Source organism: Physella acuta, unplaced genomic scaffold, assembly GCF_028476545.2.
Source record: "Physella acuta isolate Inbredline_101_S28 unplaced genomic scaffold, ASM2847654v3 ptg000138l, whole genome shotgun sequence".
In the NCBI taxonomy this organism is placed as follows: Eukaryota; Metazoa; Mollusca; class Gastropoda; family Physidae; genus Physella; species Physella acuta.
In genome coordinates this window covers 1,380,450-1,400,265 of record NW_026731657.1, presented here as the reverse complement: position 1 = coordinate 1,400,265, position 19,816 = coordinate 1,380,450, and the positions used below count along the sequence as shown (strand labels likewise).

Sequence of the window (19,816 nt, the reverse complement as noted above, 5' to 3'; positions counted from 1 at the left end):
GGTGATACATTGGCAATTTTAAGACACACGATGGTTACTGTTAGAGACACGTGGGCTAATGGTGGTGACCTGTGGACTACAATTGATGACACGTGGGCTATAATTAGTTACCTATGGGCTGCAATTGGTGACCTGTGGTTTTATTATTGATGACATAGTGGCTACCATTAGTGACATGCGGGTTAATTTCGTAGAATATAGATTTATAAGTAAAAACTAGCACACTTTTAATGAATAAAATATTATAATCTCAATTGTATGTGTATTAGGTTTAATGTATTTAAAAAAAAAAACATATATCGTGAGTTGTATTTATATACATGTAGTGGGTATATCATACGATGGGACTATTCTGAGTTTGTTAAATCGTGACTTTTGTATAATGGTAAGTTTGATATATTCGGATTTTAGCATGTGCTTTGTGTATATCGTGTGTTTGATGCATTACCAGGGGCGTAGCGAGGGGGGCGGGGGTGCGGACCGCACCGGGTGACACCATTTAGGGGGGTGACACCAAGGCAAAAAAATATCAAAATATATAGAGAAAAACTTGAGGGGGTGCAAATCGAAAGTTTGAGGGTGGTACAAATCGAAAACTTGAAGGGGGGGGTGCACATCGACATTTTGATGGGGGGGGGATGCAAATTGAAAATCTGAAAGTTTGTCCCCGAGAAGGGTCGCTACGCCTCTGGGGGGGTGACACCATTAAGTGCCGCACAGGGTGACACCCGACCTCGCTACGCCACTGTGTATTACATATTTAATTGTGTATAATGTAAGTTTTGTATATCCTGATTGGACATGTCTGTGAGTTCGGTATAGCGTGTGTTGGATGTGATTTAGCTTTCAGATATCTTGAATTGTGAATATCGTGGAATGTTGTACACGTTTATTCGATATGGCATTTTATAGATACATTGTGTAGTCGAGTAAACAGCTGCGTCTTTTTTAATAGTATTGTCGAGTTTAAGCACGGGTCAGTATTCAGGTAGTCACCTGATAACGATAGATAACTAGCCCCCCCCCCCCGCCTTAATCTATTTAAATAGCTTGACTTATGTAAAAAACCACCTTTCGGTAAGCATCAACTTAGTTAAATCTTATCTCTGTTCTTTTCAACTGAGTTTGAAGACACATTTTAATTCTCATTTACTTCATTATGTTAAAATTTAAACAGCCTCGGATTAGTCTTTTCGCTCATAATATTTATATTTTGGAGCAGATGTATTCACATCACTTACAAATCAGCAAAAACAATTATTTGGCCACCAAATGTTATAACCACAAGATCGTAATAAAACATTTTTAATTTACATATCCTTGAAATTTACATGAAATAAGTAGAAGCTGTTAGTTTTTTAAATGTATGAACAGCATTTATTCATTGTTCAACGTCAACAAAGTATGTTTAGATACATAATAATAAACTTATTAATGTCAATGGATCATGCATCGAATAAATGTATTGTTTTTTTTAATTAGATTGGTTTATTTATCTAGAAGTCGGATTTTGTGTCTTTGAGTTGTCTCCCGTTCTTTGTTAGAAAAAGTTAATATGGGAAGTAATTGTGAAATCCTCGTTTAAAATACCAAATCAAAATAATATATATTTTTTTTAGAGCACCCAATATTAAAATAATACATATAACATTATTGCCTGAAGATGAGTAAATGAAGATAGTTGGGCGTTTTCAATGTTGTGTGGATTGTGTTTAGTTCTCCTAAAATCGATAAGTTCCTGACATGCATGTAACAACCACATTATTACGTGTTACTTGCGATGCACATATCATTAGTAAATACGAAATGGTATGAGTGATATGATAAATACAATGTAGACCTATTTTTTAAATTGCATATAGCCAGGCACTGTGTTTAGAATCAAACACAAGTCAATTTCAAAATACATTATTGTGTTTCTTTATTTACACAAAGTTAATCTTATATTCTCTCTTACACTTCGACCATCTCAACTAGCTCCTGATAATATTTAGTCTCTCGTCTGAATACAAATACTTTCTTTACATACATATACAACACCGCTACTGCTCACTAATCTCCGATTTTCCCCTAAAATCTCCAATAATCATATCCTAACGATATTAACATCTAATTCGTAACTGATGCTTCATGATTACGTGTTTTCTATTTTAGTTCATTTGAAATGTGTCACTTTCCTTTAACTTTGTTACAAACCTGCATAATAAACGCATTACACCAAAAGAAAGGGAAGTGGCATACAGACTGATTTTTAATACAACTCCAGTTTCACGAAATGCAAAGTCAAATCAAAATGTTAAAATAACACGTCAAACGTAAATATACAAGAAACTGAGAAACACATTTATTTAGATTGTATATCAGTACCGAAAGCAAAGCAAACATTTGCGAAAATATTAAACACCACCAATCAAAAAGCCACAACAAATAAAGCAATCATACTTAACTTAATTAATACGACTAGACAAAGAACAGAAGACGAAAACAGACTAGTAGCAACGGCTATTTATAGATCGACTGTATGGCAAATTAGGAATAAATCCAGAAACTTTTTTCTCAAAATACACGGAAGCGAGTTAAAAGAAATATTTCAAGCAAAGCTAAGACATAGACTGGGAACTCTCACTTAACTGTGAAAAAAAATGGTACAGGAAAGAAATAAATAAAGTATTAATTTTAATTTAGACACTCTCAAGCCAAACATCACTCGATCAGCCTTCAAGTAAATTAACATTATAACAGTATTCTGTTTCCCAGGTTTTTAAGAGTGCACAACCGGAATGGTAGAAAGAGATACATTCCTCCCCCCCCCCCCCTCCCCCCACACACACACTTCTCCCCACTCAACCCGACTGGCGGATATTTCAAGGTAGCGTACCCTCATCGCCAAGGGTCATTAAATGTCATGGAAATTTTTGGAATGATAGATCAGTATGAGTATTACAGAGACCCTTCCCCCACGGTCGTTTCTATTTCTGTCCATGGGTGGCTACAATGTGGACTTTTGACTCCGCAGCTAAGGACGGAGCACAGCAAACAAAGCAGTCAAGAGAAACCGAGTTTGCACACCTTATTTTAGTCGAGTTCTTATGCCATTTCATTGTCCCCCTTTGATTATTATATATGAAATTGATGTTCATGTCTTTGATGCTTTTAAAACTATCAAACAAATTATTATTACTGATTTAAATGTTTAAAATAATTGAAATAATTTAAAAAAAAAAACTGTTAGAGGACTGGATAGATATAGATGCTTGAAAGGGAAGAATGTTTGCTTTGATGTGTCTCATTGTAATAACATAACTTTTCCGATTGCTTAAAATCTGTATCATTTTAATTCTCTGTAATCCCAAATTTATTTCAGCTCTACTTAAAAACCCAAATTTCACCCCCGTCAATAAAAAACGCTGGTTAAAAATTTCTTACTTTAGGTTTTATGTCGTTGGTGTACAATGTGTAAGCTGTTTCAGCTTTGTCATCATCAAACATGGGAGATTATCTTTAATGTGAAGATCTAATTGTTCAAGTTTTTTTTTCCTTAAAATACTTTATGTAGCTGTGCACACGAGTGTCTGTCATAAATGACGCTAGAATAATTTATCATTTTGTACATTTTTAGATGTATGAGTGGCTGCAGCACAGCGTAATACATTTGAGGCTATACAATCCCGAGCTAATTGACCCACTTAATAGGGGGGGGGGGGGGGGGCAGTGGGTACATATGTCCACGGGCGCTGACCTTAGGGGGCGCCAAAATGGATTGTAAAAACAAATTAAAATGTTATTTTAGCTGCATTTTAGGATTATAAATAGTTTGAGGGGGGGGGGGTGCAAATCGAAAGTTTGAGGGGGGGGGGGGGGCACGTCGAAAGTTTGAGGGGGTGCAAGTCGAAAGTTTGAGGGGGTGCAAGTCGAAAGTTTGAGGGGGGGGTGCAAAATTTAAAATTTGCTCCCGATGGGGCGCCAAATTGAAAGTTTGTCCCCGGGCGCCGAGAAGGGTCGCTACGCCTCTGGATCATAAGAATAAGTTGTAAATTGTCCTCCATAATAATTGATAGGTACTCACTGATACCTAGTAGACCCAAACAAAGCCGATATGACTTAGCCAACTATCGTAATCAATCTAAAGTCCTGCAAGTAAGTCAAAGTAAGCAAAGCCTGATGATCAATGGGGCAACTGGAGTTCACCTATTTCTGTGACCTCGGCATATTATGAAGAGATAGTGTGGTCAGCACTATGCCAAGCCGCCTTTAATTTCCCTAACGTGAGTTAGGTACCCATCAGAGTTATGTGGACTAAAGGACGTTCTACTTACTTGAACCAAGATTCGAACTCGAGATTCCGGCAAAGATATGTCTGATTCTGTATGGGAAATGTGTGTTTTAGTAAGGAGCCCTTAGCAACATAGGGAAACGTAACTTCGAAAAGGTATCAAACTTTAGTGTGTATAGTATGACAGTTGTTACTTCTTTACCCTAGCTGTTCAATGTGTATCAATCCGATTCTAACGAAAGCAGATTAGACGTCGTTAACTCCTGCATTAACTGTTGACTTATCTCCTATATCCGTGTCAGTGTTGCTGGTGTTTTAATCTGCCAATGACCAGTGTGAAGGTGTGACCACGTGATGAACACGTGATGACACTGATACTGTTGACCTTACGTGATAACCCTGACTTAAAAAACCCCTCCCCCGAAAAATGACTACCCCCCCCCCCCCCCATCCCTGGAACGAAATAAATTTTATATAGAAAATGTATATTTTTACCGGTGGCCACGCCCCCCCCCCAGAAATTTTATTAGTCTGCAATATTGTCATATAAAATAAGAGCTTGAGTTTAGGTTCACTTTGTATTGCAGATTTATTAAAAATTAAATATTGTTCTAATTTGTGGGGTTTTAGTTTTTTTTTTCAAAGAACACATTTTACAAAAACACATCCGAACATAGCAATACAACCAAGACAAATTTTTACTTGGTTGTGTTGATATGTTTAGATGTGTTTTTATAAAGCCTGATATACATAGCTTTATAATATGAAAACGTTTTTACAATTTTTAAGGAACAGGTAAATAGAGGTACATTTTATTCACATAACAAAAAAAAAAAAAATTAAATCTCCGCAAGATATTTCCAAAACTAAAATATAATCATCGGTTTATGTATATATTTTTTGTTTAATCACTAGTGTTGAATGTATTGTAAATATCCGCCATGCTTATTTGTATCGGTGTCAATGTTAGCGTCCCTACACCCAGGTGTTTTCTTTTGTATTCATGGTGTCATCGTCTTCATGGGTCAATGGTTACGTCATCAATCTGACGTAAGCACATGTTGGACTGACCGTTCGAAATCAATCAAGCCATGTGGATGTGGTATACGGACAGTGTATTGTAAGTCATGGCATCCGTCTGATATTTGTACACCACCTTCCACCCCATAGAATCACATGTCTTACGGAACGTTTACTAAAATAACCTAAGAAAACACTAATTCTGCCATCCCAACCCTACCCCACTCCCACAAAAAATAAATAAAAAAAACAGCCACATATAACGTAATATACTGAGCTAAAATTAAAATAATTTCAAAATTCGTTGCTTTAAAGTCAAAATATTTGTTACTTGACGTTTGAGGGGAGCAAGGGTTATGTTTGTGTGAGTCTGTGTGGGAGGATAGGGTTATGTTTGTGTGAGTCTGTGTGGGAGGATAGGTTTATGTTTGTGTGTGTCTGTGTGGGAGGATAGGGTTATGTTTGTGTGAGTCTGTGTGGGAGGATAGGTTTATGTTTGTGTGTGTCTGTGTGGGAGGATAGATTTACGTTTGTGTGTGAGTCTGTGTGGGAGGATAGGGTTATGTTTGTGTGTGAGTCTGTGTGGGAGGATAGAGTTACGTTTGTGTGGGAGGATAGGGTTACGTTTGTGTGGGAGTCTGTGTGGTATTATAAGGTTATGTTTTTGTAAGTCTGTGTGGGATGATAGGGTTATGTTTGTGTGTGAGTCTGTGTGGGAGGATAGGGTTATGTTTGTGTGGGATGATATGGTTATGTTTGTGTGGGAGGATAGGGTTATGTTTGTGTGTGAGGATAGGGTTATGTTTGTGTGGGAGGACTGGGTTATATTTGTGTGTAAGTTTGTGAGGAGCATGGGGACATTTGTGTGTGTGAGTACATTAGTGGCATGGGATTATATTGGTGAGTGAGGTGGCTTAGGGTAAAGTTTGTGTGAGAGTGAGTACGAAGGTTAGTGCCGTGAAAAAATGACAATAATCGCGTTGTCTTTATTGACATTTTATAAAACGGGTCACATTAAATATCGTAGTTTTTTTAACTAAAATTTACAGATTAATTAACATGATCATCTGATATTTTGTTTGTTTATTAAATCAGTTTAATCAAAAAGGGATAACAAGGGATAGAGCCGTGTTAAGAACTTGGTTAGGAGTTCGGATTAAAAATATTTACGTCATTTCATGACGTATTACGTGCTTTTAAAACAACCAAATATGTATTGGTCAATGAATGTTTTCTTTCGAGTTCTGACATCTTCTTTGATCTAGCGGTTAGTTACCTTCCTATTGTGTAGAACTTGCCGGCTGTGCTTTGAAGAAAGGTGCTGGACATGAGGCGTGAGCGTCTCTGATTGACCGCTGTCAGGTGGTAATGATGAGCTAAGCGTGTCACCTCGCGACACGGTTGACTGCACAAACCAACCACGTGACCTTACCTCCGTGGATTGGTGGGAGGAGCTTGATGCCAAATATGCAAATGAGGTAATGCTTATAGATCTGATAGTGATATATTAGACGTGTAACGTCTCCAACTGTTCAATTTATTTATGAAATTAACTTGGATTACCTTCACAGTTAACGTTAAACCTACATTGACCGTTGGTCAGTTCTGAAGAATTTTCCTCCTTTTTCTGGTAAGTTGTAATTTTATTTTAGTTTCTGCTAGTGCAGAAAATGCCACACATGGTTGTCATTATATTAATTATTGACTAATTATGAAGCTAATCTATAAAACATTGCTCTATAGCTCCAAATGACGAAACATATTTAAGCCTCATGAATTTTTTTAAATTAGTGCTAATTGAGTATGCTTTACCTCATCATCTAACACAATTGCGACACTCACATTTCCGTTTAGATTAAATTATATACACATGCAGATACTATTTAAAATCAGTAAAACATACAAGAGGTATTAAATAAAGGTGATATATATTATGACAATACTGCGCAAGACAGATGAATCCATTACAACAAGAATATAAACTTAACAGCTCTACTTAGTCCTTACTAACACCAGAATATTTCACACTTACAATACATTTTTCACTCATTTTATAATACAATAAACACGGTAACAAAAAAAATCGTACACATGTTAACACATTTCGCTGCAGCAATACTTTATACAACATACTTAAATTTATAACATATTTTTAACATTAGAAAAAGATAAAAATTAAAAAATAAGACAACTGCACGCTTAAATATTTCAACAGGAGTTAGGCATTTTGTTTAAATACATTTCGATCATCATATAAAGAGTGCTTTATACATTACATTTATTAGTCTATTTTTTATAAAGGAATGCACTTCTTTTATTTCTAGAATGCCAGAACAAAACATAATCTGTAATAGCGTTGTTAAACCTTGAAGTGAAATCTGAATTTACAAACTTTCCTTCAACGATGGCACAATCTCTCGTATGGCGCCCATGGGATTTTCAACACACTGATACAAATCTCCGCCCTGTTGGTTCTGATGACGCCTCAACCCTCCCAGAAAGCTGCGAAATCTCGCCAATTGCTGGAAGTTGCAAGAACTCTTTAGATAGTAATAGCCAATCCTCGCCAACACAGGCAACCTCTAGCTCCTCGCCAGACTCTGGATGCTGTGAAACCAAATCTTTGACGAGAAGTGGCGAGAGTTCACCATCATCTAGCAGCGGTGTTCATTCATCCATGTCAGGATGTGAATACAACTCACCTGAATCTAGTTCCTACAACAAAAAATACCTGGAACAACAAAGATTCTCGTCTACAACTTCAACTGCTGTACCAAGATCCTCACACTTTAATCAAATAGCTAATAATGAAACTGTATCCAGATATATTCACTTCAATCATATACCTGGTCATAACACATTACCAAGATTTCCTCTCTACAACCTATTACCAGTTCCTGCCTCCACTTTTCAACATTTCCCATTAAATTATAGACCAGTTATTCTCCCGCCATTTTGCCCAGCCACCACCAGACCAATCTACCAGCCACCAACCAACTTATATTCTAATGTCATGCCACCCCCTGCAGCTTTTATACCTGACTTAAGGAATCTTCATTTACTACAGTCTGTTGCTTGCAATGCTCAACCATTGTATCCAATAACAAGTTCTACTCCATCGAATCACATACCAAGTTCTACTCCCTCAAATCACATGACACAATATACCAGGTCTATACAGGTTGATGAGCCATTAGATCTCACATCCACTGGTTTAGTCAAGCAAGAAATTAATGATTCTAACATTAATGAAGTCCAACATCAAATACCTGACCCATCAAACAATGGACATCAACAATTTGACATTCATATCAACACATCGTATCACCAGCTGCGACACCGAGGACCAGAAGATAATGGAGGATACACCTGACCAGAAGATAACGGATGATATACGTGAACAGAAGATTATTAAGGATACAGCTGAGCAGAAGATAATTGAGGATACACCTGATCAGAAGATAAATGAACACAATGCTATCCGGCGGACCCCTGTATATGAAGTTCCTGTTGTTACCTACGAGAAAAATACAAGACCTATTTCTGACATGATGACAGTTGAGCATGTTGCTACCAATAAGACACATGAAAGCCATGATGACAAGAATAAAGCTGATGAATATGTTGACAACACCATTATTGATGGTCATGTTGATCAAAAGGAAACTCAGTACCATACAGACAATATGGCCGTAATTATTCAAGCAAGAAAAAGAAAGGGAGAAGGTTCTGGAAACAAACGCTCAACTACAAAAAAAGCTAAGAAAGATAACTCAGCAAAAAGAGAGAAAGTGATGCCCTATGGTGACCATGAACTTCATAAACTAAATATAAAATTTGATTCAACAAACAAGGAGAGATTTTGTGATGAAAAGGGAAATTACATTGTAAGTTGAATCTTTTCACTTAATTATTGCTTAATTTTTTTGGGGTGTTTTTCTCTTTTTCATAACTGCAGCGTAATCCTCTTTTTTTTTAATATTCAAAATAAATTAAAATATTTTTGTGTTGTTTATTTTCACCAGATTACAAAATTACCAGAAGATCAGGATTCAAAGCAGGAACTCAAAACTGCACTAGGTGATTTTTTTGCCAAAAGTAATTTACCCAAAATACCTGAACAACTGAAGGACAATCTTCAAATTCTTTGTTATTTCCCTTACATGACCCATTTACTCAGTGTAGGTTTATTTTCTCTATACATTCATTTATTGAAAACCTAACCTTTTAAAGAATTTAAATCGCCAAATTTAATTTCTCTAATCAGTTATTTATTGAAAACCTAACTTTTTTAAAGAATTTAAATCGCCAAGTTTAACATTTGAAAACATACAATATAACATCAACTTGTCTCTCTACAGCTTCACCAAGACGGTGTAGACATCCAGACTTTGAAGTTTTCCTCCAACGGTTTTAGTTTCCAGAACCCACAGCTGGCAGCTCTTGGAGAGGAAAAGTTTAATCAGTTTTTGGACTCCATGTATCAAACTGATGGTAGGTTGTTGTAGACAATTTAAAAATTATTAAGAGCAAATGTATTAACAGAATAAAATTATATTGTAAAATCGGAAATAAATGATATTGCCTTAGTAGATTTATTTTAATAACCGTTTAATTCAGGTAAAGGTTTAAGGCACTGCTGTGTACCAAGAGCTGTTGATGACGGTGCCTTGTGTGGTCACGTGACCAACGAACGCGGTAAAATGAGACGTCACTGCAAGGTCCACTTCCCCCATAAGAAATGAGTGTGTTGCTTCTGTAGAGCCCAGATGTTCGACACAACAGACATGGACAGACACACAGCCTTACATACAGGTAGGAATGGGTTTCTTACAAATATATCAAAACAATTTCAGTGATCTTATATTATAAAATATTGTAAATAAGGCTTGTAGAAAATAGTTATTCAGATCTATAAGAAGTTATTGATTTTTTTTAAAAACACAACGTAGAGAAACAAAATATTAATTCAATATATGGTTTATTTATTATTTTCTCTTGTCTCTGTTCCAGGTTTAAAGCCTTACACCAGTAGTATATTAGGTCACTTTTGGACCGCATTTGGGATGCGCAAAGGTTATATAGCAAAATACTCCCCCAGCCTGGTACAATGACATATAGTAAAATACTCGGATCGGGATGCGCAAAGACATATAGTAAAATACTCCCACCACCTGGTGGTGGCGCAGGGTAGGGGGTGGAGAAGAGTGGGGGAGAGGGGGAGTAGTGGTGACCTGGGGGTGGTGGTGGTGTCGCAGCATGGGGTTTGTTTATTTGATTTCTTTGTATGTGTGTTTAATAGTAAACGGAGAGGGGTGGTTGAGGGGAGGGGTGAGTAATGATGGGTTTGAGGGTAGGGGTGTGCTAGTTGTACTTTGTGAATAACATCCATTAACCAGACATGTAACACCTGTTACGTATCGACCGCCCGCGAAGTTTTCAGGGCTGTGCGTTTTTTTAATGGGAATGTATTGATCGCACCCACGGGGCCATCACACCTAATTAAATTTTTGTTATGCTTCACCGAGTTTCCCCCGAGCGGTTGACAGGTTATGGTAATTTACGACGTACATTAAGTGCCTCTCAGCGAAGTACGTAGGTCATTATGCAACAGCTGTTGTGCGACAGCTGGTGGTGTAATTAGGCAACCGGACATTACCTTGTTGGTTTTCTAGTACGCGTATGCTACACGTATACACACACACACACACACACACTAAAATTAGAACAAAAGTCTTCTTATATTTTATTTGTTTATTAACGTTTTTCCAATTCATCAAACGCTTTTAAAATTTCATCCTGTAAACTCAACAGGCGCTCAAAACAGACGCGACTCATACTAACACCAGAATTTGTAGGAAAATTAAGATCGGTCCCATCTATAAGCTCTCTAAGATTTAAAGTGTTTTTGTTCATGAATTGGCTAACAATCGCCAATTTAAATCCGGTGTGATTCATCGTTCGTATTTCCGTCACTTTATTGTTACTCCTGGCCACAAGTATCCAATCTTCATTAGACATCTTGAAATAATCTTTTATAATTAGTTCCAATAATTTGAAGTGTTAAACGTGTTATAATACGATCGTTAATATATTGACGACTCGCTGACGCCGAAAAGGGTTGTAATATAACTTTTAAATTTGCACCTCGAGCTTTCTTCAAAACAAAATAGGCTGCATATACCCCACAACTTTTGGTTAGAATATCTTGTAACACTCTTGAATTGTAAACGAGTGGTCTGTTTGAGTTATTTTTTTATAAAAGACAAAATGGCCGGCTCCCGAGGTGGTAAGCCAAAACTATCGAAATAAGTAAATTGCGATAGTCCGTTGAAAAATAGACCAACCCAATGACTCCCTGCCTCCGAGGACGAATCTAGATTGATAATGAATGCCGCTTGCTTCGTTCTATCGAGACGCGCGGGTAACTGATCGCACGCTAAAACGGCAAAGAGAGTTGTGCGTTGCACAAATAAGTCCGCGGCCAGTATACTTTGTAGTTCTCTTGTGTTCATTTTCTTTTATAGGTCAAGTTAGGCGGTGTAATCTGTCAGCACTTGCCTCGTTTTCGAAATTTCTAACACCGAATCAAGTTCAGCATACACAATAACTTGAATCGGGTCAGCTGTAACTTGTGAAAATTTAAGTTCAATAGAAACAGGTCCGGATTTAGCCAATTCAAATTGTTCACCATCCAAAAGACTAGGGCTTAAATCAAAAGCAAACAGGGTATACCCGTTCTTAAAGTTTTTATAATCTATCCCATTACCAGCATCTTTTCCAACCATACCAAGAGCGAGGTTACTATTGAAAAACGCTCTAATGGCTTGTTTCTTATCAAAGTCCATGACCAGTGGTTTTCCCGATAACGAGCGACCATCAACGCTTACATTTAAATACGTCAAGTGAAAATGTTGAAAATTAAAGGGGTTTTTCGTGTAACTTCCATTAAAGGCGGTAGAGGCGACTAGCCCGATCACTAAACGGGTCGGTGTTTGACTCATATACAAATTGTCTTGGTTGTGACTTAACATACCTTTCGGTATAGCAAAGGTTTTTATTACAACGCGTTTAAAAGGGTATTTTGCATTTGTTGTCGTTAAAGCCTTTTCGTGTGCGATAGAAATGGCGGGGTTAAGTCTGGCTTTTCTAACCACCAATGTTGCGTACGTTATAACTGCTTTATATCCCTTGTTTGGTTCTGCTGTCAAGAGAGTGAAACTGTCTTTTGCGGGTGTAAGTTTAATTTTAATGTCAACACCATTCAGCATATACCGATCTTGAGCGAAAATGTCAGAGTGTATACGTCCCATCATATCGATCTCATGACTTTCAGCAGCGGTGGTGCGGCGAATCCTATACCCTTCATTATTGTCATCTTTGAATTCCTCGAAATAACAGGCTAAATCCCTCGCATAAAGAGCGGCCGATAGAGACCCATTCTTGGCCTCTTCCCCGTGATTTAACGTAGCTTCCAGATAGGCGCGATACGGATAGGTGTTCTCACTAGCAGTAATTAGCGTATCGTTTAGAGAAATATCCACTTGTGAAAATAAACTGTGCAAAAAATAATTGACGGGTGCGACATCAACGTCAGGCGGTATTGAATCACCATTCGCTAAGGTTACTTTAGCGCGCACGTGTAAATAAGTATTAAACAAATCGAGATAGTCTTCACTGTTGCCAGAAATGGCAAATTCTATAGGTGCACCTTGTGCCAAGGACGCCAGGGGATGTATTTCAACAAATTGACCCTCCTCGACGGCAGTTTGTGTCGGGGGTGTACTAAATAAATCCAATCCAGAATGTAAGCACTCACAGGAACTCGGGTGAATAAGAGCCATGGTTAAGCAAATATATCTGAATACTTGGGATGCTTCTTCTTAACACACGTCTTCGAATGTTTGTGGTTTGGTCTGCGTGTTAGTTTTATCTGTTGTTCGAAGGGTTCACCCGGTGGTCTCGAGAACCCCCGCTTTCTTCTCAACCCGCTTCCTGATTGGTTTTGTCCTAGGTGATCAACGGCGCCTTGCAATAAACGATGTCCGGCTTCCTTGGCGTGTTCTTTAAACGATTCTCCAACGTCTCTTCCCGCTAATGCGTCGTTTGCAACTTGCAACCCGGTACTAACACCTTCTCTGAGTAAAGCCTTACCTCCCGTCTTTATCCAAGGGAGGACCATTCGACCTAGACCACTAAAGAAACTACCAATACCGTGTCCTCTCTGATTTCGTCCACCGATAAAAACGGGTAAACCATCACCGTACTGGTTACAGTAAAAATCCTCGTACAATTTAGGGTTTCGATGTAAAAGTGTGTGTTTCACCATGGTGTGAGTTATTCGAGATCGAAATGTTTACGTGTTCTAAAATGGAGTGTCAACACCGACGTTCCACTTGTGAATGAGAGCGTTTGTCCCAAGTCATCGCATAAAAGTATTTCCACAGTGTCGAATGAAAAGCGGTTCAGGGGGATGTAGTGTGGTTTGTCGTAAATACGAAAAACGGAACTTGGGTTCTTCTCAACGATCGGTACGGTTCGAAGCAAAGGGACCATGACATCACCAACCGGTCTCGTTTTTACGAGGTCACAATAGACGAATACCGTTTTTACTTCGTCTTCAGGGAGATGTTTCTCCCTAACTCTACCAGGAATATGTAAATAGCCTGTCAACCTGTCACGGATGGTACTTTCTATTCCAGCCGCAATTACTTTTACGACAACTTTCTTAAATCCCTTGTTACAGTTTGAAATTATAACTTCCACTTTTTGTTCATCAATATCTCTTTTTATTAGTTTTTTAATAGCGTTAACAAGCGGGTCTATGTAATTATTTTTGGTCTGTCGTACTCCATATATGAAAAGGTTAACGTCTTCACCTTCTGTACTGGAATGATACTGGAGCCAAATTTGATGTTCTCTAAGCATACAAAACGCGTTCGGCATTTGAATCTCGACCAGACCAACTTCGTAGTGTAAACTCACATCGATAGTCTGTGGTAATTTAACGAAAAAATGCCCAGCCTCGTTGTCTGGAAAAACATTCGGTGATGTATTGCTAGGCAGGGTCACATAAAAACTCATTGTAAAATTTTGGTCCTTGCAATGGTTGGGTTAGGTAAAATATATCCGAGACAGCTGGATAACAACACGACCCAGAGTTTTCCCTCTTTGTCGTCGACCGTTCCACGCGTCAGATTAAATAGTGAAAAAGCAATGACGACAAATATAACCAACATTTGAGAGATGAAAACGATTTCCGGTCGTGTCCTTAGTCTACCGAACCAACTCGAAATGGTCGAACCGATAGAAGACGTGGTGGATCTGGGTCTCACCTCGATCCCACCGAACGGTCTGAGCGTTTCTTCCAACACGGGGTCATCCAGACTTAGGCTTTTTACTGTTTCCTCCATCCTTAGTCTTTATATTTCGAAATGTCTCTAGCTGAAATCCAACTGTTGAATGAAGGGTTATAACCGAACCACTTGACTAAATACTCTTTACCACCGACACCCTTTCTTTCTTGTATAATTTGTTCGACGCGGTACACTTTTTTGTCCCCCACTTTCTGAAGCTCCTCTTTGTAAAACGAACCTTTCACTTCTTCACCTGAATCATCTTTCAAGACGTATGTTACAGGCGTTGTCGCGTTCACGCGGCTCACCGTAAACAGTTCTTCCGTCCACGACGGGGTATAACCCTTTTTAAACGTGTTTCGGCTTTGGCCGATCCGTACACGATCACCTTCGTTAAATACTTTTCGATAAGTAATGTCCCCATGTTCGTATAAAGTATTCCAGACCCTTTCTTGATTAGACAAATTAACATTCACAGGGGCCATACGAATACTCCTATGGTACGAGTGGTTATAGTTGGTGATCAAGTCGTCTACGACATCAATGTAACGAAGACGATTTGTTTTTGTAAAGTACCGCCACATTTTTTCTTTTAATGTTCGATTGAATCTCTCAACTATAGCCGCCTTAATATCTTCATTCTCAGTGGTAAAGAAATGAACGCCTTCATCTTTAAGAAATTTTAAAAATGTCTTGTTGACAAATTCACTACCTTTGTCTGTTTGAAAACTTATAGGTTTTCTAGTAGTAAATATTTTACGTACGGCCTCCGCTAGAGCCTTACCCGTTTTTTTCTTTATCGGAATCGCCCAGGCGAATTTGCTAAACACATCGATGCAGGTCACTAGGTAAGAAGCACCACCATTGTACTTTCGTAACATGCGCATATCTATAAGATCCGCTTGAAACTGGTGATTTATCCCACCGGTGATGGTGGCGCGCCTCTGAAAGCGTCGCCGAAGAGGTTTATGTAACGTGTAGGTATCCTGATGACTTAACCATTCTTTAATTTTCTTAGTTCCAATTTCAGGGTGCTTAAACACGCCGCCGTAGGCACCTGGTCTACTAGGATCATAGTAATGTCTTTTTAGTGTTTGGTTTTTTCCCACGCGTCCCATTTGGTAGTGCTTGTTTTAGTTTTCTTACTTCTGGTACGTTTCGATGGTGGTGTTTTTTCTACGTGTGTCTTCGTTTTCTTCGAGGGGTGAATATCAGAGTCAGGCGAGCCGGATTTCGTTTTAGTTTCAGATTCTGTTATGTCTATCGTTTCTTTTTTAGGTTCGGTTATGTTTTCTTGTGGTTTTTCAACCTCGGTCGTTGGGGTATTCACGGTGGGTGGTTTCACATCGACTGATCCTAGGGACTTGTTTCTATAATCGCTAAGTCGCGTCGTGTAGAGCTGTAGTGTCTTTTGATATTGTCTCACTTTGTCGTGTGGTGACAAATCTTCCCTATTTAAGATATGTTCCATTTGCATATCCAAAAGGCGTAGACTATCATTGAGTGTGTCGGGTGGTACATAGGCTTTTTGTTGCATAGATTCTAATATACGAGGATCCATTAAAAGCATTTTCCTGGCCATCTTTAAAATCCCAAGACACCTTTAAGCACACCGAGGACTGGTCCGAGTAAAGCACCTAGGAAACCGCCGGTCTGCAAAATTTGCTTTCGTCTTTTGACGGTTAATTTCTTTTTGGTAAGTTGTCTCAAGTTCACTTTGTGACGACGCAAACGTCTCTTCTGACCGGGTGTGAGGGGAACGTTGCCTTTTAAGACATTGTGACAGCACTCGCATAACGTTTTTACGAGTTGTGGGGTAGCATTTTCGACAACGGCTTTCACGGCGGGTGGTTTGGCCCGAGCCAAAAACCTTAACATCTCACCTTGTCGTTTTACCGACTCAGACATGGTTGCTTTTATTTCGGGACGTAAACGACTTGCTGCTCGTAAGAAAAGATACTACTGCGTAATCTCAGATTATCCGGTGTTTCCTGTCGAAGGTCGATCAACAAATAACCATGAGGGGCCGATGTTGCGTCCTTAAAACTTTCCTGGACATATGAAACGCGACCGGGATACATTTGTTTTGCCAAATTTGTAATTTGTGAACCGTCTCTAGGGTTCTTGAACAACACTATGTAATGCGAATTGAGACTGATGGTTCTTTGTTCTTTATTTTTCCCGAATAGGTTTTGGACAATATACATGACACTAATATTACGATGGTGACTCCCTTTCGTAAACAATTTTGTAATTCGCTCATCTGTTTCCGCCATCAAATCGTCGATGACGACTAGACGTCGACGTTTTCCATCCCCCATTGATCCACTTTCTAAGTCAGGAAGACCTTCCACAAACTGAACGTTCTTTATGGTATCAAACAAAGGCTGCCACTCCCCGTAACAGTAATAAATTTCCTCAGGTGCAGGATCCATCATCTCTGACACCTGGGATAAAAATGTTTTGACAAATACTGTTTTACCACTCCCGGTTGGCCCTGCGATCAGAGCGGTAAAGGGATGTTTCCATCTCGGATCCATCGCTTTAAATGATTGATTTTGATTCCAGTCAAAAATCTTATATACGATACCGAGTTACATAATTTGCAGGGACAAGTAACAAAACAATAACACACATCAACAAGACCGTTTATATCATAAGTTTTTATTGAATAAAAAACAACCCCATCAGCATACCGTCATGGTTCTGTCTTATTTACATATTTACATTAAAGTCTCGTTAAAGTCATGGTTGCTAAACTAAAGGGTCTTATATGTCTAGGGGAGATGTTGTCACATTGTCTGCGTGTACTTGACTTTTAATGTAAAAGTTGAAAGTGAGTTTCTGTATTGGATGTATGTGAGAAGTCATTCTAGGGGATATTCGTTGAGGTGATAGAGAAAAAAGGTCGTGGCTGGTATGACCTCAACCGCATATTTTGTATTCGGCCTAGTATGTTGTGCGTAGTTTAGTATGTCCGCATTGTTTAAGTGATCTAAAAATTCTTTAAAATCTTGTCTATTGTGAATTAATTTAGGTAGCTCAATGACGCATGCATTATTATTACTCGAATGAAAGAACCTATATTCCCCTGTTTCTTTGTGTTTTAATATGGTGTGATGGCTGTAGTTGATTTTGAATCGTTTAGTTTGTGGAGCAAAAATTGTATCTATAAGTTTTGAATTCCAGTCTATGGGTGTAGTGTCTAATGGGTTGTGAAAAAAATTGAATGTGGATAAATGTTTACCAGTATTACCGTGTGTCTGTATGGCATCCCAATTGTCAAGGTATATGGTTTGTAATTCTCTGTTTAGGTTATAAAGGGTGTCAATTTCGTCTAATGGTAAGTCAATGTCGTTTATGTCCTCTAAATGTAGGTCTAACGCATCTCCCCTAAGTCCGTCTACAGGAAAAATATCGGTGTGTGAATTAATGGTACTGTCTGTTTGAGTCGCTGTTGGGGGTTGGAGGGTTTGTCTCTCAGTTGCTGATGGGGTGTCGGTTAGTAATGTTTGGTTGGTGTGTGTTTTCTTAAAGTGTCTTGTTAAATTGGAAAGTAGTGTAAATACTTTCCCGCATGTTGAACACGAATGTCTTTGTCGTCCGTGTACAGAGTCATGATGCCTTGTCAAATCGTTTCTGCGGCTGAATACCAGCTCGCATATGTCACACTTGTTACGGGTCATGGCTGGGTGGCTGGTAGACTGGACGGCTTCCATTATTGACGACGTGTCTAGTAGTTGGATGACTGGGTAGATCGGTAGCTGAAGAATAAAAAGAATTACATACAATAAAATACATAAAATAAAATACAGACTTAAAACAAAATAAAAAAACGAAACGTACCTACGGGTTTGCACGTCTAAGCTGATCGTGAAGTTAACTGTATGTGGAGAGCGGGGTTGTGTAGCTGGATGTAGTTGGATCCTTTGGTTCAGTGGAGGCGTCGGGGATGGGTGGGTAGCTCAATAGGGTCAGTGTGTTGAACGGTTGTGTCGATGAGTCGGTTGTACACTAAAAAGGAGTACATGTGACTACTTATTTAGATACATGTTTATTTAAAAGGTATTTTAATGGGGTTAGTTCCCTTAAAACAATAAGTACTATTAACCTTACGTCGGTGTACGATACAAAAAGTAAATTAATTAATTAAAAGGTATTTTAATAGGGTTATCTCCCTTAAAACAATTTATACTATTAACCTTACCTTGGTGTACGATACAAAATTAAAGTAAATACATGTGCGTACTTATTTAGAAAAAGGTTTAATTAAAGTTATTTTAATGGGTTAGCGCCCTTAAAACAAAAAGTAATATTAACCTTACCTTTAATACAATAAACACGCACAAAAGATGTGTTCCGTGGTTGTTTAGGTAGATGTGGTGATTGGTAAAGCTGACGTGGGTTAGTCTCGGGAGTCAACAGAGGTCGCAGGCTGGACACGTCGGTGTGACGCTTGGTTTGAAGTCCGAAGTCTACGTGATTAGATCACAATTTTCGCGTTCATTTATACGGTTGGTCGGCCTAATTACACCACCAGCTGTCGCACAACAGCTGTTGCATAATGACCTACGTACTTCGCTGAGAGGCACTTAATGTACGTCGTAAATTACCATAACCTGTCAAACGCTCGGGGGAAACTCGGTGAAGCATAACAAAAATTTAATTAGGTGTGATGGCCCCGTGGGTGCGATCAATACATTCCCATTAAAACGGGCAGCGGTGAGAAAACTTCGCGGGCGGTCGATACGTAACAGGTGTTACATGTCTGGTTAATGGATGTTATTCACAAAGTACAACTAGCACACCCCTACCCTCAAACCCATCATTACTCACCCCTCCCCTCAACCACCCCTCTCCGTTTACTATTAAACACACATACAAAGAAATCAAATAAACAAACCCCATGCTGCGACACCACCACCACCCCCAGGTCACCACTACTCCCCCTCTCCCCCACTCTTCTCCACCCCCTACCCTGCGCCACCACCAGGTGGTGGGAGTATTTTACTATATGTCTTTGCGCATCCCGATCCGAGTATTTTACTATATGTCATTGTACCAGGCTGGGGGAGTATTTTGCTATATAACCTTTGCGCATCCCAAATGCGGTCCAAAAGTGACCTAATATACTACTTACACCTGTACCCAGTGTGGCACACAATAT

General features: G+C 38.8%; 2 protein-coding genes across 2 annotated transcripts; both read right to left on the bottom strand.

Annotated features, from left to right (window-relative positions):
- Positions 1–11,826: 11,826 nt before the first annotated feature.
- Positions 11,827–13,137, bottom strand: LOC131935221 (uncharacterized protein F54H12.2-like). The gene has a single exon (XM_059291594.1). It carries the CDS (start codon positions 13,135–13,137, stop codon positions 11,827–11,829), a length of 1,311 nt encoding a protein of 436 aa, XP_059147577.1.
- A 1,571-nt stretch (positions 13,138–14,708) lies between these two features.
- LOC131935220 (uncharacterized) lies at positions 14,709–15,134 on the bottom strand. Its single transcript, XM_059291593.1, has one exon. The coding sequence runs from the start codon at positions 15,132–15,134 to the stop codon at positions 14,709–14,711; it is 426 nt and encodes a 141-aa protein (XP_059147576.1).
- Positions 15,135–19,816: the final 4,682 nt, after the last annotated feature.

Excerpts from the sequence above, each read along its gene's own strand:
- LOC131935221 (XM_059291594.1), bottom strand. The coding sequence starts at position 13,137 with ATGGCTCTTATTCACCCGAGTTCCTGTGAGTGCTTACATTCTGGATTG.
- LOC131935220 (XM_059291593.1), bottom strand. The coding sequence starts at position 15,134 with ATGGCCCCTGTGAATGTTAATTTGTCTAATCAAGAAAGGGTCTGGAAT.